Below are 25,690 nucleotides of genomic sequence, written 5' to 3'. Positions count from 1 at the left end.
AATTCTACGTCGATAGCAACTTTTAAAAGTAAAATTAAGAAGTATATACTCGATCTTCAAACTTCCAACACATGAGCTGATGTACTGTGCTAATTAGATGTTATTATCATTACTTAATACTTGTATTTAGGTAGTTATTAAGTTTGCTTTATGTTTATAAACACGTACTTTTACTGTCTAATTGTTCAGACGCATACTATGTAGGTATTTACTGTTTATTGTCTGGTTGATAGTTTAATCTCACCTTCTCCCACGTGTTAGCTTAGTTTTGTTTTTAAATTTTATTTTATTGTGTTTTTCTCTCTGGTTGCCCTGAAAACCAGCGCCATGGTATCAGCTACTTAGCTAAGTATCTTACCATCGGCAAATGCTGAGTGGCATCCATTTCGGTGTTAGTATGTATTAGAATAAGATGTATTTTTAGGTTAAGTTTTATTTTGACACCGAATAAACTTTTTCTATTCTATTCTATTTCTATTCTATCTACAAATCAATACATATTTTACACATTACAATACAATATTTTGTAACAATTATTAATCCAATACACATTTTTTAATAAACAATTTATAGTAAAAAAATGTAATAAATAAATAAACTTACACACAAATGTAAATAAATGTGAAAAAAACAAATTCTAATCATAAAATAACATAATATATACAATTACTCTTTTTAGAAAAAAGAACAAGTGAAAAGTACTTAAGTAGGTACTATAGCTTACATTTTATTTCAAAAGTTGTATCAACTCTATAGTTCGTTTTTTTTAGCATTAGAAATAAGGTAAACAATCTTGATGTGTCTTTTAATTGAAAAACACATTTTAAAAATGTGATACGGCAAGTATGTAACAATTATTAATCTAATACGATCATTTATATTCTTCTGCTTTCATAAGTAATAGTTACTGATTTTTAAAAAGCGTTTTTCAATTAAAAGACATGTCAAGATCGCTTACCTTCTTTCAAGTTCTTTCTAATGCTAAAAAAACGAACTATGTAAATGCACCTACACATTTCAACAACATCATATATCTGCCCCCAGACATACAACAAGAAAGTGATTCACGAGAACAGCCACATGCCGCTGTACCTGCGGTCGAAGAAGTCCTTCAACTCGCGGCAGATGGCGGCACTGAAGATGCTATACAAGTGGAGAGACGCGCAGGCGCGCGACCTCGACGAGGGGACCATGTAAGATTATTGCCCCTTTTTTCATTAAATCAACTCTTAAAGGTCGGTTGCACCAAACCGTCTGTCACCTAAATGTTATACAACCTCAGTCTGGAAGAAAACTAAATATTTTTTTAGTTGGCCACCGTTCCGCAACCCACTGACGTAGCGGTCGCTGACTTTCACGAGGCTTCATTATACATCTCCCTTACCCACTTGAAGTAAGATTTATCGTTTAAGAAAAACTTAGTCATAAACACAGTTGCTGGTTTACGATCTAAACCTAAAATGAAATACAAATTTTCAGATACCTGCTACCAAACCACATGCTGCTAGCGTTGGCCGAGACTCTGCCGCGCGAGATCCAGGGCGTGAACGCGAGCTGCTCGCCCATGCCGCCCTTCGTCAAGCAGAACCTCATCACCATACACAGAATGCTGCTCTCGGTGAGGATTTTTATACTTGTTTAACGCATTCACCAACAAGGCTACCTTGTACCTAATTTCCAATGTGAAATGTACAGAGAGCCCGTCTAGCGGGTCAATGACAGTGTTAAGGTTGTTGCGTTTCGTTTTAATAGAGTTGAAAGAAGAAACTAAAAGGGATGTAAACTGGGTGGTTACACCAGTTTTTTTTGAAATGGCAAAACTATAACGGGTTATGAAACTTATGAAATACTGCTTGTGGACGTCACGATCAAATTACTGCTCACAAGTCATTCCGATTTATAAAGAAAAAAAATTGTCCAATATTTACAATTGGTTTCTTCGTGGTGTGAAATAAAATTAAGTATTAAAGACTTGATTAAATTTTTGTTGCCACTAGTGACAAATAAACCGATTAAAAAAAGGAAGACAACGTTAATTTGGTTCCCTGTGTCAGTGTCGGGAGCTGCCGCTGGAGCCTCAGCTGTACCCGATGCCCTCCAGCATCAGCAGCGCCATCAACGCGCACCAGCCCTCCGCCTTCAACCTGCACGACCTCTCCCAATACCCTGAATACAGGTAACCACAAACTTGTATACAGGTAACCACAAACTTGTATACAGGTAACCACAAACTTGTATACAGGTTATAACAACGAGGGAGCTCTCTAAGCCTTGAAGTTAGTTAGCCTTAGAGTAATTTCGTACATAGACCCGCGATCCATTTCCTATCTGTATCGCACGCGCGTAATTGTACTGCTGTCCCTCCGAATATATTAGGGGGACATCTTACACAGATCAGCCTAGCCCCAAACCAAAGAGAATAGAGTGTATAGAGACGGATTGTCAAAGTAAATTATGTAGCCACTGTAAATTTACTGCAATCTTTCGACAGAACATAAAACTGTTAGAACGCCATTTGACTTTGATCCTTATTCTTTCACTGATATGTGTTAACTTATTAAATATTAATATTAACGCCATCTACTCGACTACTGTAGCTACATAATTTACCATGACAGTAACACTCTATTTCAAATTCTCTTTGCCCAAACTAAGCAAAGCTTGGGGTGCTAGGCGACGATATACATAAATACATACTTATATAGAAAGACTAGAAAACAACCATGACTCAGGAACAAATATTTGTGTTCATCACACAAATAAATGCCCTTACCGGGATTCGAACCCGGGACCATCGGCTTCGCAGGCAGGGTCACTACCCACTAGGCCGAACCTGTCGTAGTGTATGCCGGCGGTCAATGTCACTGTGCGAGCGGGTCACGAATACAGTATGTAAATTAACGAAAAACATTTACTCAAGCCCGTTAATGAATGGGTCACACTGAGCAACTTTTACTATAGCACCAACCCCGAAATCGCGAAAAAAAAAAATTGACTCTCCCATAGAAAATTTCAATGCTAGACCAGCAAAATGAATGAAACAACCAAATTTTTTTCGCGATTTCGGGGTCGGTGCCATAGTATAAGTTGCTCAGTGTGACCTACACATTAACGGGTTTGAGTAAATGTTTTTTGTTAGTTTACATACTGTATAAATATGCGAGTGTGATAGAAAGATGGAAAGGAAATGGCGGGTTAATGTACGATATTTATATCTTATATTCTTCCCAAGAAACTGTCAAAACATGTTACTTTAATTTAAGTTTCAGTTCCCCTCAAGTAAAATTGACGGACAAAACACGTCCTTAAACTTTAGAACTGAATTTTGATTCTCTTTTCCGAGTTAATATTGGTAGGAGGTGAGGAGTTAAAATGTAATGCAAAATACTGTTTCCACGCTGATTTATAACAAATATCGGACAAGTTTAACCCTTTCAATGCGTTCCGGGAGTGGGCAGTCAACGTGAAAAAATGTTCAAACGCTGGAAAGTGCAGGGGTCAAAATGTCCATACGGAACCGGCTGTCTATGTGGCAAAAAGTAGGTAGGTTAGGTTCGTTAGGTAGCTTCAGATGCCCGAAGGGCAAACTGCCCAGAAATAGGAGCCCCGCGAAGCGGGGCTCCGTCTAGTTACGTCTAGTTGCGTAGACAGCCGGTTCCGTATGGACATTTTGACCCCTACACTTTCCAGCGTTTGAACATTTTTTCACGTTGACTGCCAACTCCCGGAATGTTTCAATGTCACGCCTATCCTGTGCGATGCGTGATTGCGAACCTTGCCGAAATGCACGAAAGTTGATATCAGGCTGCAGTTGACGTTTAGGGCGGTTAATGGGTTAAAAACCTTTATAGGAAACAGATGTTGCAAGAACGATACAAATCGATGTCTTCATCTTCACGATGTCGACTTTTGCTTTGGTTGATACATTGAGGAAGGAATGTAATACAGGAATGTTTGCCGTTTCACAAAATCTCGACAGACTTTGGACTGTTCTCAAACAATCCCTTCTTCCAGTGAGGAACGCATCAACCTGGACCGAGCGGCGCTGCTGTTCAGCGACCTGACCGACTGCCACCCCGACATACAAGCCTTCGTACCCTCCTATAATACTGACACATATTGTGTTGTAAGTACATGAATAAAGATCTTCCATAACACCCATTCCTATTTATTACCCCACTCAACGAACAACCAGTGATCCACGTTTGAAATTGCAGGTGTCCGATTTGAACGTCGACGCGAAACAGTTCATACCGCCTTATGACAGATACAGAAAATATCGCTCGTTAGCTCAGGTATTTGGTTTACACATCACAAGCTTTTGGTCTGGGCTCAGTGGCTCGGTTGTTTTGCGCGGTAACGGATGATTTGAGCCTTATTTTATAAATAATAAGGTGCAAGTTTTCTGAAACCGATTTAAATCTCTACTGAGGCTAGAGAGCTTCACATATTAGGTTACCGCGGCGCTGTAGCTAACAAGACAATGTATTCACTCGAAAATTAGTTTTAAATATACTTGTTTAAAACTAATTTTCTGTACTCAATTGCCTATTGCATTGTCTTATTACCTTACTAGTCACTATTGACGTTATAGATGGCGTTTAACGTGAACTTTTGATACCCCTCCCTAGGTAGAAAAAAAAATCTCGTGAATTACCAATCTCCGTCACTACTGCGAACTTGCAAAGCCATTTAATACCAATCTTTATATAGATATGTCATTTTAAAACAATATTTTACAGATTGTTTGGCTGGACACCTGGGGGCTTGTTTCGTGAAAACTCGTAAGTGGAAATACAAGTTACTTTGTACCACAAGTTTTCACGGAACCGATGACTTTCACAGGGTTTTAAAACATAGACAAAAGTTGATGTTAGTCACCGTCTATATCGTCAATACCGGCCGTTGTAGCGGCGTCGAAAAGCGGTTTATCGCCCGAGAGTGCCCTACAGTTGCTAGCTCCGATGTATTGTAGTAGTGAACAATTAGACGCTTGTAGTTGTTTACAATGTTCGAGCACGCACACATTAACCGTATGAACATGTTCACAGATGGAAGAGATAAGGGAGTACAGAGATAAAGAAGCGAAAATAGCGGCGATAGGAAAAGGGGACGAGTTGATTAAGACAGAAGTTCTCCATAAATTACAACAGGCTAAGTCACATATAGAAAACGACGAGAACGTCGTTGAAACTAAAGAAAATTTACTTGACGACAGTGCGACGAAACAGCGCAAAAGAAAGATATCACCAGACAGCGTAGAACGCAAAGAAATAAACAAAGTTGATGACTCGAAAAAAGAATTAAAACAAACAAATATTAAGCACAGCAAGCCCGAGGCGAAAACCGAAGTAAAACCATACCTTTACAAAAACGCGAACTACAAAAAGTTCTTCGACAACAACGTTAGGTCGCACAAACAGCCCAAGGCAAAGTTTAAGAAGCATTGATGTTACTATACTTTTAAGTGAAAGTAAGCGATATTATACATAGCAATTTTACACGACATAGTTGTTTTATTATTAAACGATAATCCTAAAGACGCTGTGCTTATAGGTAGGCTTGATATAATTTATCTAAGGTGGTGTCACTAAATTACTTAAAAATAAAATCTCAATATTTGCCCAATATACAGAAAAACCATGATAGAACAACCCTTTACCTAAATCCTATGGCTGTTTCAAAAATATAAAAAAAATAACCTTATAATTGTTTCATACCTAGAGTACGCATCGCGACAGCTAGAGTCTGTTCGGAAAGAGTCGTGGAATGTATGGCGCCCAATACATTCCACGACTCTTAATCTTTCCGCACAGACTCTATGGAGAGTATGGAGACCATGGAGACTGACGACTGAACACTACCACAGTATAAGTAATAGTACTACCGTAAATAAAGGAAACTTCCTACGAAACCGAAGTTAGACAGCGATTCGGGGACGAATCATGCGGTCCCTTTCTTATGTATGCGCTATCCCTTTCGGCTATTTAGGGTCGTCACTCGGAGTAATTAACAATGGAGCCGCCATTAACAGGCGTTCCCCTCTGTCGAAAATAGGCGGCCAATGGTCAACCATATGTATGGACTGACGTTTATCTGACATGACGTCCCTATACATTTGATGTGCCCCTCCCCCGCAAAAAACGGCAGACTATTTTGTACCGAAAATTTTAGACTTGGCGTCTCCGAGGGTCGTCAAAATTCAAGTAATTATCTTATCTGTGGTTGTGCACGCAAAGGGACGTCAAGTTGTGCCAACCCTAATAATTGCTCGGAGCAATGCTGTACAACTGTACCGTGCCCTGGTGTAGCCTTGTAATCCAGTTACTTTATACATTTTATTCATAAAACTTTACGGGCCTTATTTAGTTAAATTATGTTTTATTCCTTTCTTACAAATACATATAAAAAATTATAAGTCAAAATGACAGATAAGGACAAACGATTATTAGCTAAATGAGGTTTGTAGTGCGTTTATGAATAAGGGGGTTAGCGTTAGCGTCAAATTCGGTAGTTCCTGTTAGTTCAAGTTATATAGGTCTCATGATATAATGTATAACTTGCCCAAGTTGCTAAGAGCAGGAAGAAATAAAGCATAGATTGGACCTGGGGGGCCGACCCCTTCCCCCCTCTACTTCCCCTTTGGGTACGATATTTTGGGTACCGGGCCAAATCAGCTTTGTTTGAGTATAGGAACAATCGTGCCAAGCGGCATCGCTTGAAACAAAAGAAGAGAAGGTACTCTATCAAAAACTAGTCCTTTAGGGTTATAATGATTGATCATAGTAAAACGTTGGATCATAGTAGAAGTTAGACCAAGAAAAGTCTGCAACGATTTTGATAACATACGCAGTACAACTAGTACAAGTGTTATTTATACATCATAATTTCATGAAAGTTTGACGTTTAAAATAACATCTGCATTGCGTGTGCTATCTAAATCGTTGCAGACTTGTCTTGGTCGGTCTAACACGTCTAGCCTTCGCTAGGGCCAAAGATATCTATGGCGAATGATAGGTCATTGCTTTTGATATCTATGCAACCATCTTTGACTACCACTGACGTACTGGTCAGTAAACAAAAACAATATTTCAACATATTCAAAATTCGTCTGATTCTATTCTGAATTTCCATTGTCACATTTTGTTTCACCATCAAGAGATGTGTAGTATTAGGTGTCTAAATTAAATTTTTCGTTTTTAAATGTATCTAAATCATGAGTTACGAAATGGATACATTACCGGAAACTACAGCGAAAGCCACGTGCACTGAAATAAGTGGCGTTAATGTGAAACTCGAGTTGGAAGAGTTAGAGCAGCTTGTAACTCCAATCGGCCAGGCGGTGGTGCAATGTTTGCGAGGCTGCGGACACAGCGCCAAGCTTGGCGGCATAGTAAAGCGGTTGAGGAGGTCTCAGTACGAGTACGACGATGATAGAAATCGTAAGCTGAACACTAGAGAAGATACGTTAAAATTGTTTGAAAAGAAACCTATTCAATCTCCGAGCTCGGCGTCCGGCGACCCATCAGATAGATGCCGACGGCGGCGGCGCCGCTGTCGTCGTCGTCGCCGCCGCCCCTGCTGCTGTCGCCGTCGCCGCCGACGACGCTGCAGGCGACGACGTCGCTGATGATATCAGATTGCACCGTGGCGTGAAAATTCTGCCCCGTGATGGTTTGGAATCAAATTAAATTGTTAGTGTCTGTGATTGTGTTACTATTGTTTGTATTGTGATGATGTTGTTAGTTGATGGATATTTCCAGAAATTGTGTGTGTGTTAAAATATTGTATTTGTTCATTTCTTATAATTTTGATAATTATATCTACATTACGGATTTATATATATGGAAAATTTTCTTTTTTGCTTGGGTAGTCTGACGTACGACTACCGAACAGAGCTCGGCGGGGATGAGCTGTTTTCAGAGTTTGCACAACATGGACATGCCTTGTCATTCGATGGTATATGTGGTGTAATTTATTAACTAAAGCAATTATTTTATTTAGGCTGCCTTTCCGCTACGGTCTTTACGTCGCCATTAAAACAAAGAATTTTATAGCAAGCTTTTTTAGGAAAACTCTTCAAATAATATGTATATATCCATCCATATGCTACTATTAAAGTTTATCAAGTGATATGATATCAAACCTCTTTGGATATGCCTGTTTCTCTGTATATAAATCTGTTTAAGGATGCCATATTCAACTGAGTGAAATATCATGACAACGTCAATATTTTATTATTCTGTTGTGGATTATTCTGTTGGAATAACCCTCTTGTGTTATTTTATTTATTATAGTTATTTTGGTACAAAAAGTATTGAGGTTGACTGAAGTAGCATGAGCTGACAAATACGAATGTTTCCGAGAAAATACGATGGAATTCAATTATGCACTACAGCTGTAGGTATCTAGGTACTTGCGCGTCTACGCACACAAATGCGTTGTACTAGGGGCTATTCATAAATTACGTAATTTCAATTCATTTCGAAGCATGACTTTTGGATGATTTTAGGGGGGGGGGGGTCCAAAATTGACAAAAATCGATGACGTAATTTATGGACAGCCCCCTATTCGCTCCTTGCATTACTGTGGCGCCGCCCTAGTGGGCAGGGCCGTCTTAACCGTTTACCAGGCTGACAGCACAGAATAAATAATAGTACTGCCGTACAGAAAAACTTCCTACAAAACCGAAGTTTGACAGCGGTTCAGGGTCGAATCATGCTATCCCTTTCTAATTTATGGCACTATCCCTTTCGGCTATTTAGGGTTGTCAAAATTCAAGTGATTATCTTATCTGTGGTCGTGCACCCAAAAGGAAGTCAAGTGGTGCCAACCCTAATAATTGCTCGGAGCAATGCTGAGCCGAGCGGAGCCGAGTTTGGCCGAAGTCAGGAGTTTCGCACCCCTGCTGACAGTTCAAAAATGACATTCGAATGTCAGTCTTACTCATCTAAAATAGACCACATGTTTGAAGTGCCATATGTGGGAAATATACAGGGTGTCCCTAGCCATTGGACAAAGCCGAAATGTACATAATTTCATTAGGGTATTTAGAACCAGTATACAAAGTATCATAGAGTCGGACCAAGAAAAGTCTGCAGCGGATTTGATAGCCCACGCAGTGCAAGTGTCATTTATACGTCATCATTTCATAGAAGTTTGACGTTTATAATAACAGGTGCACTGCGTGGGCTATCAAATCCGCTGCAGACTTTTCATGGACTGACTCTAGCAATCGGTGTAGCGGTTACGAAGAAATAGGGAATATTAGCCAAATCTTTGCGTAGGTGGCACCTTTGTGGCACATACAGTAAACAAACCACATTGACACATCACACGTCACGTCAAGCACATGGCCTACCGCGAAACAAGAAAATCCAAATTTCGTTATCTAATCTCTCTATCACTCTTGCATATTCGAGCGATAAAGAGGCAGATAATTAAATTTCGATTTTCGCGTTTACCGGTAGGCCCTTGTTAACAAACTGCCTTGATGCATCAATGTCATATTTTATTGTCTGTGAAAACTTGTCAAAAAACAGTTTAAAGCCCCCCATTCACACTCCTACCGTGTAGGCCGCCTCGTAGTCCGCCTCGTTGGGTAGGATTGTGTAAGGGGGTTGCGGACTACGAGCCGTCCTACAAACGGCTAAACGGTAGGACGGCTCGTAGTCCGCAACCCCACTACACGGTAGGAGTGTGAAAGGGGGCTTTAGGCCCGCTTTAGGCACAGTAGGTATAAGTTAGTCTATGAATTTACTGAGTGCTGCACTCTGGCGGCAGAACATTGCAGTAATATCCCCTATTAAGAAATTACGATTTTTTACTTTGGAGCAACCTGTATGTGTTAGTAGCTCCTGAGGAAATAAATAGTATGAAACCTTCTTCGACCGTTTTGATTATCTTTTTTATTTATGACATATATTATTCTGACTTTTGACAAATGTCATCATTGCCGTACATTTTCAAACAAATTGTCAAAAGCACTGCCAATGATTAATACAGTATTTTTCTTTTTGTTGTCGATTATTGCAAATAACTTTTGTTTGATAATTTATTTTTTTATCTTTTATAAAAATAATTTAAAAAATGTTACCGTTAGAGCATTTCTGAGAAGTAACCCTACGTGGGATTTCAGGGTTTGTCCAATGGCTAAGGTCACCCTGTATATCCTTTAGCCTGGTAAAGGGTTAAACTATGCTGGGGCCCTTGGGCACATAAGAATTTTGGGCCCATTTGGAAAGCAAAGAAAGCGAATTAACCTTTTAGACGCCAATGACCGATATATCGGCACCGCAGGTCCAACGCCAAAGACCGATTAATAGGTCACAGACCACAGAGCAACATAGACCTTCGTGCATATGCATAAAGTTCCATTTCAGTTTTGACACTTCTGTGGCGTGGCGTCCGAGTGACAGCTTTTGTGTTTGGCACGGCGTCGAAAAGGTTAAACTAACATTTTTCTACTATGATCATCTATTTATTATGGGTAATCAAATAAACTGTTACTGTCAGTCCTTCGGGGCTGCCTAAAGGCGCCCATTGATTAACAGTCCGCCGGACGGTATCGGCCTGTCAGTTGTTCGGAACTGTGAAAATTTTGTTCTAACTGACAGGCCGATACCGTCCGGCGGACTGTTAATCAGTGGGGGCCCACTGATGAAAGGATGGGACCCCGGGGCACGAGCCCCGTGTGCCTTATGGTAAAGACGATACTGCTACTCGGTGTGGAACATATACAGGGTGGGCCAAAAGGGTGTTGGTAGTTTTAATCTTGAATTTTTCGAAACCGCTTGGCGGGGTGCGGTGGGGGGGTATGTTGCTATACGCGTCGTTTCGTAGAAAGGACCATGGGCAAATTTGTATGATCCTCGTCATAGTAAAAAATCATCAGGTTGCTAAGATCTATTAAATGAGACATGTTTCATTTCTGTTGGTGGGTGGGGACATTTCTGCCTTGGACATGGTCCTTTAATCGGCATAGAGCAGTACACAGGAGCGGAGCCTGCATTTTGTGTATGAGCTTTTTACCAAAACCCTAAATCGGTGATTACTGCACGATGGGTGTATCGACAGGAATACCATTTACGAGATTAACGTGAGGTTCCAAGTGTGAATGTCATGCGCAAATTGATCATAATGGTTGAAATAACCGGCTCGACCATAGCAATAATGCCTGGCGGAAGTCCAGCCTCTGAGAGAACGGCCGACATTGTGAAGCAAGTTCGACGTTCTGGTCGGCAAAATCCGCAACAATCAACGCGTAAGAGAGTTTGGGCTATGGACAATAAAAAATTCAACATTGCGACAAGTTTTGAAGCATAATTTGCATCTTAAGGTTTAAAAGATTCAGTTTGTTTATGAATTAAATCAAATGATGCGAATAACCGACTTCATTTTGCCAATCAGATGCTCTAATCTCATTTCCGAAAGGAATGATAACAAATGGCGACCACCCAGCCCCGATCTCGGTCCGTATGATTTTTTTTCTGTAGGATTACCTCGAATCTGTAGTCTTTGAGAAAAATTCGTAAGATTTTGAGCAGCTCAAAAGGAAAAATCTTCGGGAAATCGCCAATATCCCCGAGGGTAATATTTCGAAAAAAGTCCTGAATTTGTGACTTTGCCTTCAAGAGTGCCAAGAAACTCAGGTGGGCCACTTATCTACACATTATTTTGAGTCATAAAATTACCACAACTTGTGTTTTTAAAAGTAGCATTAAAAATGTTGTACGACGTTGAAATTTTTTTTAATTCAATTTTCATACTGCCAACACCCTTTTGGCCCATCCTGTATATTGCTTATTTGACAGTTGACAGCTGCCAAATAGAATGAAGACATCCCACGAAAGTTCAAACTTTCACTACGGGTGGTATTCCACCTGTCCAATGTCAGCGCACACATTGGACAAAGAAATTGGATAGGTAGAATACCACCCTACGTCGCGCGTTATTCGCTTGTGTCGCTTGTGTATTTCCCCCACCATCAACTTGACACATAGCCATTACCATACCATTGTATAATACGTACTTCCTATAAGTTTTCATCATAATATGTTTTGGTTTTAGTTAGACTCCAACCCGTTACGCGGCAACACAGAATAATAAAACTATAACGTAGCTTTTTCTCTCGTTTATTATGTTATTAAATTACAATACAATTAAATTACAAACCTTAAATATAAAATCATTCTACCTACCTTTAACCCTTTACCACAGGCCCTTAAGAACTAGCGAGTCTCGATACGTACTGTGTATACTGTTTAGGGCTTGCAAATATTCGAAACTTTCAGGTATTCGAATATTCGACTTTTTCTGACGAGATATTCGAATATTCGAATAATTATTCGAATATTTAAAAAAAATAAGAAAAGGAACGAAAAATCGGTTTATTATCGTTTTATTCAAAAGCTTTTTTCACATATTGCTAAAATTAATGATATTTTGCAGAAATCCACTTATTGACTAGATTTTATCATCCTACTCTGAAATACCCACGTTTATAAAAGCAAGTAAGTACCTAAAACGCAAAAATTAGACATTTTCAATATTTCTTGATAAAACTTTTTATTATAAATGCGTCGTTGCGTGAATTAATATAACTTTAACCATCCAAACACGTATGTAAGAGAGAAAACATTTTAGTAGGTAATCACTAATCATTTTCTGATTTAAATTAACTTCTTGTCGTTAAGAAGCCTGTAAAATGGCCTTTAATTCCATTGTATTTTGAATCTTTATTGACTTTATTAGTCTTGGCAAGTTTAGTTTTGATTCCTAATGGTCGGCTGTTATATAATAAGTTATATAATTGGTATTGGAATATTTAAGGGAAAAAGTTGGCTGACTACGGGGTGGATCATTCGTTAGCTAAAGGTGCATGGTTAGATTACCTAGTTCGGTAGGTTTGGTATGATCAAATTTGTGAATTGCGATAAAGGGCAAGGTTTAGACTTCGAATATTCGCTTAAGGTACGCTTTTACTCAATAAACAAAATGACCCTTTATCTTAAAACTTACGTAAAGTTACTTGTACCTAGAAAAAGCATTAGCCGCACCGTAATAAAACATACTTTTTGATTTCGTTTCCTTTGAAATTGAGTTAGGTTGTTAGGTTTAACTGTATTCACGAAGCCTATTGAGAGGAATACAGTAAAAACATTATTTCCTTCGCATTTGGGTACCTACGGTTCCTCATTCACTGTTAATACCCGGCAAAATACACAGAAACTGTAACTATAACGGATGAAAATAGATTTTACCTTAGTAATAAAAAATATTCGAATATTCGAAACCTGAGCGGCCGAATATTCGAATATCAAAACAGGTCGAATATTCGACATATTCGAATATTCGAATATTCGAATTGCAAGCCCTAATACTGTTACAACCGTATTGAACGCCTTGTAAAAAATGTATTTACGAAAGTCGGAGATGTTCCTTTAAACCAGAAATAAAAATGTGGGTTACGGTTATCCCATCGCCTGTCTAAGTAATTAAATGTCATACTCGATTTTGTCTTATTATATTCTTGATCAGGCTAAGGGATATATTCCTCCCACATCTTATATCGGTTATCATAGTCAAGGTTTAACTCCAAATCTACTACGAAACATTATATCAATCACTGAATCGCTCTAGGTTGAACACAAAAACAGCTTTATTACTTACGTGAGTTTTTATGACATGACAAGACAATTTACCGGGCCATGGGAAGAATAGCTCCCGCACAGTTAAACACTAATAAGGCCATAGGATAATGTCAACCCGCATCCTAATTCTGGTCATACACAATAATGCATGAATATTTAGCAATGTTTACGATTACATTAAGCTTTCAACACTCAAAATCTACAAAATATCAAAAAAATGTTTGACCTGTATGTAGGTACTTCTGTTTCATAGAAATTAAGGAAAGTGTTCGAATTTCTCCGTAGTTTACTGAAATTAGAGTTCAAGTGAATTTAAACGGCTGCCAAAGATATATTACGCTATTTAGAAGCGTGTTGTGAATGAAGATCATAAAATACTATTTTCAGGGATTGACAAAATATTTTGTAGGAGGTTTGGAGTTAAAACCTGACTACGGTAACCGATATAAGATGTGGGAGGAATATATCCCTTCGCTTGGTAAAGGGTTAATTTCTGAACATACAACATACAATTAAGTGTACAAGGTACAGTACTATTTTGAGACATATAAAAGAATTATTTATTACCTGCTTTTAGTTGTCCGATATATCTTGAGAGTCCTCTTCTCTAATTTTTATTTTATTCTTAGTCGATCGCCTGCTCCCGTATCCTGAGTCATTTTTCTCTTTTTCGAGACCTTTGCCTTCGATTTTCGGCCTGGCCTTGACGTGGTACTTGTTTCTTGGATGGGTTGGTTTGTGTTCTTCTACTTTCTTGGTTTGGTGGTGGTGATGGTGGGAGGCAGCTGTGGTCGTTTTGCCGTCGTAGTCGGGGAGGTCTCGCTTTAGGGCGCTCTTGAACGTCTGGCCTCGACTTGGCTCGTATAACGCGAACGTGATGCGATCGTGATGAATCTATATAAAAATATAAAATGAGGAAAAATTTAATAACAGGAACGAGCAGGTGTATGACACTAAAAAGTGTAATAGGTATTATGACCTCAGTGGCGAACGTCTGTCACTGGCAAATAGTAGCGTTCAGCGGGGCGGGTAGCGTCAAAATAGTCTCGGCAACTTCAACAGCGTGCACTCACTCAGGCCGCTCGCATGACAACGCCGTACGCCCCTCGACCGTCAACTCGTACCATCAACGTGCAATATAATCGTGATTATATAAATTTAACGACAGGTATTTAAAAAAGGGGGCCACTACGTACTGTAGTGTGTATTTAAGTACCTTTTGAATACATCAAACTAGTTTTTATGTTGCTGGATTTGTCGATTTAGGAACTCAGAACAAAAACGGCCGTTTTAACTTTGCACGCATAGATTAGATAGAGAAAAGATAGAGGCTTAAAATGACTGACCTATAGCATACCAACGCTTGCCAACGCGAATCGCCATAGCGGCTTGTACGGTGTACCGTCAACATGAATACCTTTAACAGCTTTCAGCTTTAAGTATTTCTTATAGAGATACCTATGTTTCAAAGGTACGGCAGATACTTTGGGTGCGTTATAATTGGTGATTACTGTACTGCCCTTTGCTCTCAATACTTGCCCTGTACTCGACGTTTACGAGGCATTCGTCCTCGTCCTCGCACACAAGCGAGTTGACGTCGGCAGGCTTGGGTACGTCGGTGGGGCGCGCGCCGACGCGCACGAAACGCCACAGCGACCGGATCCGCGGTCCGCACGCTCGGACGATTTCTTTCACCTGTCATAAACACGCAATTTGTTAGCATGATTCTTATAGTCCATACTATTTTTATACGATTATACGTACGTATGCGTTCACAGGGAGTGTGACATCATACATACAATTCCATATATTACGACTGGCGGGTGCACACGCGTGTCTATAACGCAGAGAGTAGTGCTGCATGCTTGTAGATTTGCAGGGGTATCATGGATGCGCTAATAGCGCAACAAATGGGAACATTCAGAAAACACATTTTAAACACGTCGTTACCACTTCCAAAACCTTCCAGTCCTTTTCAGTTCTGGCGAATACTGTGCTAGCCATTCGCGTTTCGCTCACGAACTGCACGCTCACTGATCTGCGTTAGCCATATCTGAATGCTCTGTAAGGTGAAGCAGTAGAGTGTACCTTGATTTGTTCGCCACCGTCACACCCGATGGAGTTGTGCGGCTCCACGCCGAATGGGTTGATGCAGGCACGGTCGTCGGGCAGCAGAGAATCGATCTCGAACGCGCATCGGGGCAGCGAGTCGGTACGTTCCTGTTGATTTGAAATTTATATATTTCGTAATAAGTATAAGCAAAGTATACCTAAGTAATATGTAAAAGTTATACTCAACTGCTCTTGTAAATTGTCTTTCCTATCCGTTCCTTAACTACCTAATATCTACATCTTTTTTTGCAATTATTGTAACCCAGAAGTAGGTACATTGTCTGCCAAAACTTGGAAAGTCGGTGGTAACTTAGGGTGGTATTCCACCTATCCAATTTCTTTGTCCAAGTCCAATGTGTATTGCGTCTCACATTTTGCTTTAATGAGAGAGTGAGACGCACTGACACTGGACAGGTGGAATACCACCCTTAATAGCGTATAATGAACTCATTCTCTAATCTCTCCTAATCATTGTTGGAGATCTATCATATTTTGTACACCATCCTATGGCTTCTAATGTACCTAGGTATTCTACCAGAGTTAGAGTAATTTTTACAGAACCTTATAATATTATCAATGCTTTCTTAGGTTTCTACAATTTACAAAGTTGACCACAAGTGCGAGTTTATGGTAGTTTATAATAATAGCACTAAAGTTAACTTACCCAACCAATTTCGTCACAATGCTTAGGCTCTTTATAACAGATGTAATAAATGACGTTTTTCGAGCCATCATTACGACTCTCCGTCGACCAAGTGTACCAAGTCTGTTCGAACATGAACATGCTGTTTATATTGATCTGCTTGTAGATTAAAGAGAAAAGCACAGCGTTTGGATGGAGAGGGGTGACCGCCTTATCAGTGGTAGGTTTTACTTCTCTTCTGTCCTCGTACTCTTTCTCCCGTCTGTTGTGTTTTGAGTGTTTCTTAATGTAGGGAAGCATGGTGGTGTGTCTCTTTTCCCAGTTGTCTGTTGTAGGGTATTCCTCCTCGATCCGTGAGTCTTCTTGGGAATCGGAATGCATGACCACCTTTACTTTGACGCTGGCAGCGATATGCAGCATGTAGGCGACGAGAAGGTAACTCGACCACCGCATTTTCGGACAGACTAATTGGTTCTGATCGTACTTTCAAACGCTTTGAAACTATATTTTGTAATTAGGTAGGAAGTTGTTCTTTCATGGGTTGATAAGGGTAATGTTTGTAAATAAGGGGAAACGGTTGGCGGATTTCAGAGCAAATGGAAATCTTTTTGCTTATTGTGTTTTGTAGCCAACACACTGTCCTAATGTGGTTTTTTAGGGTTCCGTACCTCAAAAGGAAAAAACGGAACCTTTATAGGATCACTCGTACGTCTGTCTGTCTGTCAGCCTTTTTTCTCGGAAACTACCTACTGGACAAAGTAAGTTGAAATTTGGTACACATATGTAAATTTAGTGACCCAAAGACGGACATGTAACGTAAACAAACGAATTTTAAACATGGGGGCCACGTTTGGAGGGTAAATAAGAAAGTTAAAAAATAAAGTTTTACAAAATATATCGTGTTACATATAAAAAATAAAAGAGGTAATTTTGAGAATTTCAAATATTTTTTTTTATATTTTAAAATAAATAAGTAGATTAGAATCCCCCACCCTTTATCTCCGAACCTACTGGGTCTAAAATTTTAAAAATATACTCAAAATAGTTCTTTACCTATAGATGACAGGAAAACCTATTAGAAATGTGCAGTCAAGCGTGAGTCGGACTTCATGTACAGAACCCTTGGAACGCGAGCCCGACTCGCACTTGGCCGGTTTTTTTTTCCTTCCGAGTATTATTAATGATCCTACATTTGAATAAGCTATTGTTACTGTAGCACCTACTTGGCTTATTTTAGACAGTTCTCTTTATCTTTCCCCATATATTTATAGTAGGTACCTAGCTACCTGTACCTGCGCATGTAGGTATGTCAATTTACTAGAAGCCTTGGTATTTAAATAATTATATCGGTATATCGATATGGCACTGCTAGATGCTATTTTATTATTCTCTTTATTTATTTCTCATCTTAAGTTAGGTTATTTTATAATATGAATATAAAAGTAAAATATAAAAACACTTACAAAACAATAAAAATTAATATAAACACATTATAAAAAACCTAACCTAGGGTGCCGCCAGCAGCGGGGCAAGGCCCAAGCTACCGGTGGTCAGGGCTGCAGAGAGAGGAACCGGCGGACTATCCGCGCCGTGTCCAAGATCACCGCCTTCTGCATCTGACCCTTGATCCAACCACCTAGCGAGAGTCTCTCAAGGTGTTGGTCGACTCTTCGCTATTAGACCGTTTACTGAAACGACTATCGGGACGATGATCGTCGAATCAACATCCCACATGGCGGTTATCTCGTGAGCCAAGTCTAGGTACTTACTGGACTTGTCCTTCTCGGCCTTCACGAGATTCTCATCATGGGGGATTTTGTTATTTATTATTAAGCTTATTCAGGCTCCGTGTACCTTACAGTACCTACATAGTTATCAGTTAGGTATCACCAGGTAGACCACTTTAAAGGTTTGGAAGGGCAATAAATAAACTGGTTTATAGATTATTGCTTTTATTTGGGTACAAAGATGTAGAGTATAAAATAAAAATACTGCATTTGGTATCAACCTTTTTTTCATAAAACTTTGATTATGAAAATTAAGCATTCCGACAAATACATGTTTTACATCTATAAAATAAAAATTAAAGCATAAGATGTATCTAGTCTAATTTCATTATTTCATTTATCTATATAGAAATTGTATAATCGTATAGTACAAATAAAAAAGCGAGTGAAGTTTGGACCATTGTTAGGAATTAAAGTTTTCCATAGTGCTCAATAATTTACATCAGCTATAAGAATTCGTATTTACAAGATACATTATAAATTTCGTTCTAACGTGATATCGTCGTAGCATTAGGGGTAAGAATAGCATCACTAAGGCAGAGAGGGTGTTTTATTGTACATTATTATTAGTGCCTAGCATTACGTCACTAGTCGCCGCGCGGCGGGCGGCGCCTGGCCGCGCCCCGTCCACCCGGGTACAGCCTAACACGATCCTTACTGCCTTATTCTCGGAAATAAATAACAGTACCTACTGAAACATGTCATATAAGATACGACACTCTTTTTTCGCGCTTGGTTTAAGTGATATTTGCATTTACTGTTTTCAGGTTTAGGTACACCACATGAACCAATTCATCATATTATTGTCATTTCAACAAGAATCAAAGTACCCAGCCCAGAATTCAACCAACACACGAGAATTATTACAACAGGTCACTTTGTGCGGAAATGTAGGTGACTGTAGCTCTTGTTAATTTTGTTTCCGGGTAGGCGGGGTGCGTTCGGTAAGCCGCCAAACAAAACGCCTTAATCCGTAGCTCTACTTACTTAAATATAATTAGACCTCTATGTATTCGATTAGCCTAACTCTATAAGACATTGGTTCCTTTAGTGTACGATAAGTACTTGTGTCGCTCACTACTTGCCAACTAAAGTCTTACGCCTAAGTGCTAGGGCCCAGTGAAGCCTTGTCGATAAATAGCGAAAATAACAGTTAACACTAAACGCTTGTCCACACCGGCGTATTCGTGCGAAATGGCGTGCCGTCACATAGGTCGTCATAAACATTAATTATCGAAACGCATAACAAATTTACATAGTTGTTACTCTTCCACTTCTTGAACATTTATTGATTGAATAGTTGATTAATATGATTTTTATGTACGAAGAGATAGTTATACATTCTTATTATAGATAGAATGAGGCACGCCGTACCATAATAAAGGTCATAAAGGTGTATATAACTTACTTATTATACAAAGTTAAAAATGTATACATTATAATGGCCTTGAGTTTACACTAGCCAGTGTGGAGACAGCATAATAATATTGAGCCCGCGTTCGGATGCTCGTAAGCGCCGCGTATACTTTACGAAACACAAAAAAAGTAGTGCCGTTTGCTGTTTATTAGTGAAAAGTGACTCGATGTAAGTATAGTTTCATTCAAAGTATTGCCGGCGCCGGGCGCGCATCCGAACGAAATGAGACGGATCAGGAGACAACATGCAACAGTTTTAAATTAAATAACTCTCACAATAGCTTAAAGCGTTTCTACACCTGACGTATAATCGCGAAAATCGAAGTTCGTCAATTGCGGGCATTTTTCTCCGTCACTCTAATTACGTCTTAATGAGAGTAAAAGAGAAAGATCCCCACAATTTGCGAATTTCGGTTTTCGCGGTAGGCCCCCTGATCATGTAGGCCTCTCACCGACTTGCGCGGGTGTACGGAGCGGGTACGCACCCGCGGGTACCATCGTGGGTAAAAACCTATTTATCGTTTACCCGCTCAAGTCGGCGAAGGGCCGTATTGTTTCGATAATTCGTTCAACACCAAAACCGGATTCGTACACGAATGATCCCGGCGTAGGCACAGTAACACATCATAAAAATGATCTCCAGATCCGCCCCTTAACATAACATTTTATCATAATTAGAATTCTACCTCGCACTGACCTCATTCCTATCCTCATATTGTCACTAAAACTGCCTTCGACGAAGCAAACTACGGAAAATAGACTTTCGACTATCATTACATCTAATATTTCATTCTATCGAATCAGATCTATGACTTACTAGCTAATATTACGTTGTATCATTTTACGTTGATATAAGTTATATGAAAATAAATGACTATAAGAATTGGTAACTTTATAAGTAACGGGTCCTCTATACGATCGATGATTAGGGTTGTATACGATAAGTTTTCGCTCAGTAGTAGGTAACCCTGCTAACCCTGTTGCTGTACCAAAGATTCCCGCTTTGGTTCTGGCTAAGATCAAAGTATAAGATCTATTTAAAGTACCTACTTCTACCTGTAGGTAACCTGTGCAAACACAAATCGGATATGGGATCAAGAATAGTGAGAAACTTCCAAAATGAAAAAAATTAGCAAGTCGAAACAATACCTTCGCAACTGCTCGTTATGAATAGCAGAATTTTAGGCCGAAAACCACTTATAAATATTTAGACCGTTTTTATTCGATTTGCCAATATAAGATTAGCTCTTCAGTGACCAACAACACACGAATACTCTATTGTACCCAAATTCTATACAAACAATACACTATGATTGCATTCCATTATTATATCTGAATTTACTTTTTAAATAATTATGGTATGTATTTAAAAAAGTTTACAGATCTCAAGCATAAACAATCGTATAGAGGAGACGTTACGTTTAAAACGACAACAGCTCAGGAAGTGTAGGAAGATCTGGATTATGCGTCTATTATACGTAGCTCACTTGTGAAAGGGTAGTACTAGAGTAGCGTCGACACCGTTTCATATGAATGCTTCTATACCTATATTGTCTATGCGTATTGATGCGAACACGATACAAAATGACACATAACAATAGCTTACTGAAGTGACTTCATATTGAAGGTACTTTACATTTGAAAAGAGTCAAAACACAGGTGATACGTTCTAACTAAACCATGTTATTGCACAGGATACCATAGACAGCGTCACTTCAATATGCTAACAATTATTTATTGAACAAAAACTCATTTACCTATTTGTGAATGAATAACAATTAAGATGATCTGATAAAACTTGTGTAAAAAAAGTAAAATGGACCGCCCCGAAACAATGTGATAAAAATAAAAAAAAGGTTTGTATAAAAATAATACTAACAGTTTGCTTACTTGACTAGAACGTGTGTAATGCTTGCGGCGAGGTCCGATTTACATAAAAACAATACATTTTTAAAAGAGATCTTGTAGCGTGCGAGAAAGGATACGTAAAATACAATTTGAAGTCACGATTCACATTATTAAGGGATATTCTTAGGCAGTTTTTATCATAAGATTTTTGCAGTATCGCTTAAGGTACAATTTAGTAGATTCTATACACAGTTCGCATGAACGTCTTACAAAAGCGTAATTGATTCGTCCTTAATTCACACGTTTCGCCGTGCGTAGCGACGTTACATGAACCTAGCGGGTGCATATCCACTTGTGTCAGCTGCAAGCCTGAGGGTTTGTATCTGTATGTTTACTTGACAGTATGAAAGGACATGTATACGATGCCACATTACACCGCCTGTTACACCATAACTTTTCGATTTTCGTCGTTTTATTGCAGGACGTCAGTAAATTAAATACTCTAGGAACCTAAAATTAAAAATGCCGCGGATTTCAACGTTTTTATATTTTGCTCTAGGACTCCTAGACTAGGAGAGAATGTTGGTGTTTGAAATTTCAACCACAATGCTATGGATTATTTTCTCTCCTATCGTGAAATTTATTACTTAGGTACAATGCGATCCGTTACAGAATAGTTGATCTGGTGGATTCGCTTGAAAATAAAAAAAGAGATCAAAATTTTTGTTAAAGCCCTAAGAAAGAAAACTTTTAAGGTTGCTTACAATCACAAGTAAATATGTACTCGCTACGACAAGACAGAATACATTTGAAAAGTACCAAGTTCTTTGATACTCGAGATATAATTATATTCAACTTAATTCATATCTATCAAAGTGACAATTCATATGAACTAGTTGACACAACCTTACCGTTCAACACGGTGTATATTTGTCAAATATTATGCTTCAGAATTATTTACAATAAGTCATATTAGGGTCCAGTCTTAAGTAACTCTTTAATAAGCATTATGATGGATGCAGAGTTAAGTACAATACTTACATTCATATAAAACAAGTCAACTTGCACTATTCGATGACGTCGTAATGTAATCGCCGCAAGATGGATATATGCGCTATTTATACCAGTCAAAAATCTGACAACAGTATCTAATCTATATGGCTAAAGAATTAAAGGTAGGGACAAACTGAGCCAAAACCAACCAACTTATGCAACGCGTTGTGACAATCTGACCCTGAAATTTGTATGCTTGAAAACATACTTGTCACAAGCAACGCAACGCGTGACGGTCAATGTTTCCAAGCATACAAATATCAGGGATCAGATTGTCGTAATGTGTTGCGTACGTGGGCTGTTTGTCCTGCCTTTAATTCGAAACCGCAACAAACTGATAGCTTGTTCTTTTCGAGTATGCTGTCCGTGTAGCAACTTTTGCTGTCTAAGCTCTGCGACTAGGCGATAGCGCTTGCATCCTATAGCCAACATGATAATACAAATAGCTGACTTATTTATAAACCCGAACTATCTTTAGCAAAGGTTCAATTTCCAATAGCCAATAAACCTTGTGCTGGATATGTTGTTTATAGTTGTTCGTCTATGAAGGTAGTCCTTTCGTGCTAATCGTACGAGTAGGCCATTTCGGCGGCGTGCGAACTCGTATGAGAGTTTAGTTACATTGCGGACTATTGAGGTTACATCCAATTCTGCTGATTGATCAAATACCGCAATGTAATGAAACTCGCATGCGAGTTCTCGCACCAACTAAACTAGCCCTAAGAGAGAGTTGCTCGAACAGACCGTCACGATATGTTGAAAAGCATGAGTGTTTCAGCATTACTCCGAATCAAAGAAACATTAATAGTAGAAGCGATATAAAGTCTATGAAATAATCGTATCTTCAATTTGACAGGACAGTGAAATATTCTACAGTGTCAAATTTCGGGGCATGATATTTTCTTAGAATTTATCCATTTTCTACAATTATTTTCTCCGAATAATCGCCGGATCGGTGGGAGTCGACCTTTATTGCCACAGTATGCAGCGTCCCTGTTTCATTGTAAACAGGTAATCGAGTCGCCGGAAGGGCCCTCTAATACCTATGCAGCGTTTGCTCTAAGGCCGTTGCGCAGGGTCATACCACGAAGTTCGTTTTTGTCAAATCGTCTCTTATATTAATCTCTTGAGTCCTGGGGACTTAAATTTGCCAGCCAATAAACGTCTTAGGGGAGAATGAGGACATACGAACCAATACTAAGCTCAGGTGGCGATACAATCGTCAAAAAATAAGACTAATTTCTTAGTTATGGAATTAAGAACTATATAAATCACTGTAACAAAAAACCTTCAATATTTGCTTGTTTAATTTTTTCTATTGCGAATGTATCTAATATTACTGATAAAAAATCAAGTGGGTCGAGAGTTACATCGTATAGACCCACATAAAGTCTGTATTTCTGGATACGATCCTACTCTGTAGGTTTTAACCTCATCGAATGTTGACTGTCATCGCTGACCCAATATCGCGTCCGCGGGGCTCAAGGGATTAATGGAGAGACTGTAAAAACGCACTTGTTGTCGGACGGTGCAAGCTCCGGCCTCTAACACATGTATCACGCGGCCGTGCGTTGCAGCAGCAGGTGCAGGTCGGCGAAGGAGGGGCGGGCCAGCTCGTCGCGCCGCCAGCACGCGCGCATCAGGTCGTACAGGTCGCGCGGGCAGCCCGCTGGGCGCGCCAGCACCTCGAACATACCGTCGCCTAGCTGCAGGTGCGAGAGGTTCTCGAGGACCTGGAAGACGACAGAACAAATAAATACTTGGGAGAGAACAAATAAATCTTACACAGATCGACTTAACCCCAAACTAATAGTGGTAGTCCACCTGTACAATTTATGTGTCCAATGTGCATTTGCATCACATAATTTGCTTAGTGAGACAGTGAGACGCAATGCAATGCAAATACATTGGATCAAGATATTGACACTTACTATGGAATTCATACTGATACACACCAATACATGTATACTTAGATACACATCCATACCATAGATTCGGACCAATCTAATTCTGCATGCCGTTTGCAACGTCAAAGTGTGACAATATATTCATTAACCCTTTATGGCCCCAGTTATACAGATATGTTACCTGAAAGTTAAATACACTACCATGTTTGTAATGCACTGGGGAACACATCTACGGCAAAAAAAAAACGAAATCATTAAGAAAAACATGTGGTCAATATATGCCCTCAGTCTGTTAGTGCACTTGAGTTTTCAGATGATCTGTTTCCAATACACCTATTCATTGACATTGACATAACAAACATAACGTGATCTGTACAGACTGGCGTTTAATTGACTACATACACTGACTTAATATTAGAAATAGACACACAGAGCGGAACACAAACGTCAACAAAATGTGGGTCAGAATGACATTAGCGGCAAATTGCATTGACGATAAAAACGCTTACGTAAATTTTGAGTCAAGATAAATGTTTTGTACGGAAAAGAACTTACTGCCGTAAGCATTAAGTGTCAAATTTGTAAACATTACTACCAACACTGTTTAAACTTTAAGTCCGATGGCACTAAACGTAACTTCACCTTTGTATTTACGTCAAACAACGTCAAACGAGAATAATGAACGAATGGAGTCCCTTTGGTACATTTTAATAGGTATTACCGTATTACTGTACAGAAAAACCAAAGTAATAAATTAAACAAATTTAATTTGATCGGGAGTTCAAATAAAATTAATTCATGGTAACAACCCGTGTAAGTTATCATAAAACAAATTTATTTTTAATAACTAAGTATACGTCTTTAAATACTATTTTCCTTGAAATAAATTCAATTTATTAAATAACTGTGTATTTTAGATCTATATAATACTCTTCGCACTTTCGTTCTTTGCAATATAGTGCACGGGGACATTCAGGTCGCTACTGGTACTGGTACTGATTGGTTATGGTCTTTATCAAAAAAATCCTGTGGTCGTCACTGTGTTCAGACAGGTTTAGCATTTACAGTTAGTCGATGTAAGCCCTTATTGGTCGTGTATATGTCGGAAACAGGGAAATGGGCCGAACACACAAGTGCCGTTTTGCCTTGTTTAAAACTGCATCACCCCTATCTCTTGCTATAATAGCAGTCCACTCTGCACGTCGCATAGGTTTTCTTGGAAATCTTGAATTTAAACATAATATTATATCTTATGAATTCCATATAAAAATA

General features: G+C 39.0%; 3 protein-coding genes across 4 annotated transcripts in view; 1 reads left to right on the top strand and 2 right to left on the bottom strand.

Moving 5' to 3' along the window:
• LOC134804261 (exosome complex component 10 homolog) overlaps positions 1-5,503 on the top strand; it is a 36,849-nt gene extending 31,346 nt beyond the window's left edge. Inside the window, exons 9-14 of the mRNA XM_063777232.1 lie at positions 1,045-1,193; positions 1,480-1,618; positions 2,055-2,176; positions 4,015-4,126; positions 4,218-4,295; positions 5,052-5,503. Coding sequence (XP_063633302.1) covers positions 1,045-1,193; positions 1,480-1,618; positions 2,055-2,176; positions 4,015-4,126; positions 4,218-4,295; positions 5,052-5,450 — 999 coding nt within the window. The 3' untranslated portion in view covers positions 5,451-5,503. The remainder of the gene's footprint in view (positions 1-1,044; positions 1,194-1,479; positions 1,619-2,054; positions 2,177-4,014; positions 4,127-4,217; positions 4,296-5,051) is intronic.
• The window catches only part of LOC134804104 (uncharacterized), a 450,088-nt gene extending 433,171 nt beyond the window's left edge, over positions 1-16,917 (bottom strand). The window contains exons 1-4 of one of the 2 annotated variants that reach the window (XM_063777046.1): positions 16,429-16,916; positions 15,741-15,872; positions 15,192-15,347; positions 14,220-14,546 (exon numbers count right to left, since the gene is read on the bottom strand). In XM_063777046.1, the coding sequence (XP_063633116.1) occupies positions 14,226-14,546; positions 15,192-15,347; positions 15,741-15,872; positions 16,429-16,860 (1,041 nt within the window). In that variant the 5' untranslated portion in view covers positions 16,861-16,916 and the 3' untranslated portion in view covers positions 14,220-14,225. Of the gene's footprint in view, positions 1-12,136; positions 14,547-15,191; positions 15,348-15,740; positions 15,873-16,428 lie in introns of those variants that run through there. The other variant, XM_063777045.1, reaches the window with a different exon arrangement.
• A 1,486-nt stretch (positions 16,918-18,403) lies between these two features.
• Positions 18,404-25,690, bottom strand: part of LOC134804151 (discoidin domain-containing receptor tyrosine kinase B-like) — a 108,790-nt gene continuing 101,503 nt past the window's right edge. Inside the window, exon 14 of the mRNA XM_063777097.1 lies at positions 18,404-24,244. Coding sequence (XP_063633167.1) covers positions 24,068-24,244 — 177 coding nt within the window. The 3' untranslated portion in view covers positions 18,404-24,067. The remainder of the gene's footprint in view (positions 24,245-25,690) is intronic.

The sequence above is a fragment of the Cydia splendana genome, chromosome Z, assembly GCF_910591565.1.
Source record: "Cydia splendana chromosome Z, ilCydSple1.2, whole genome shotgun sequence".
Classification (NCBI taxonomy): domain Eukaryota; kingdom Metazoa; phylum Arthropoda; class Insecta; order Lepidoptera; family Tortricidae; genus Cydia; species Cydia splendana.
The sequence above is the reverse complement of the archived record's forward strand: the minus strand, read 5'-3'. Positions and strand labels throughout refer to the sequence as shown.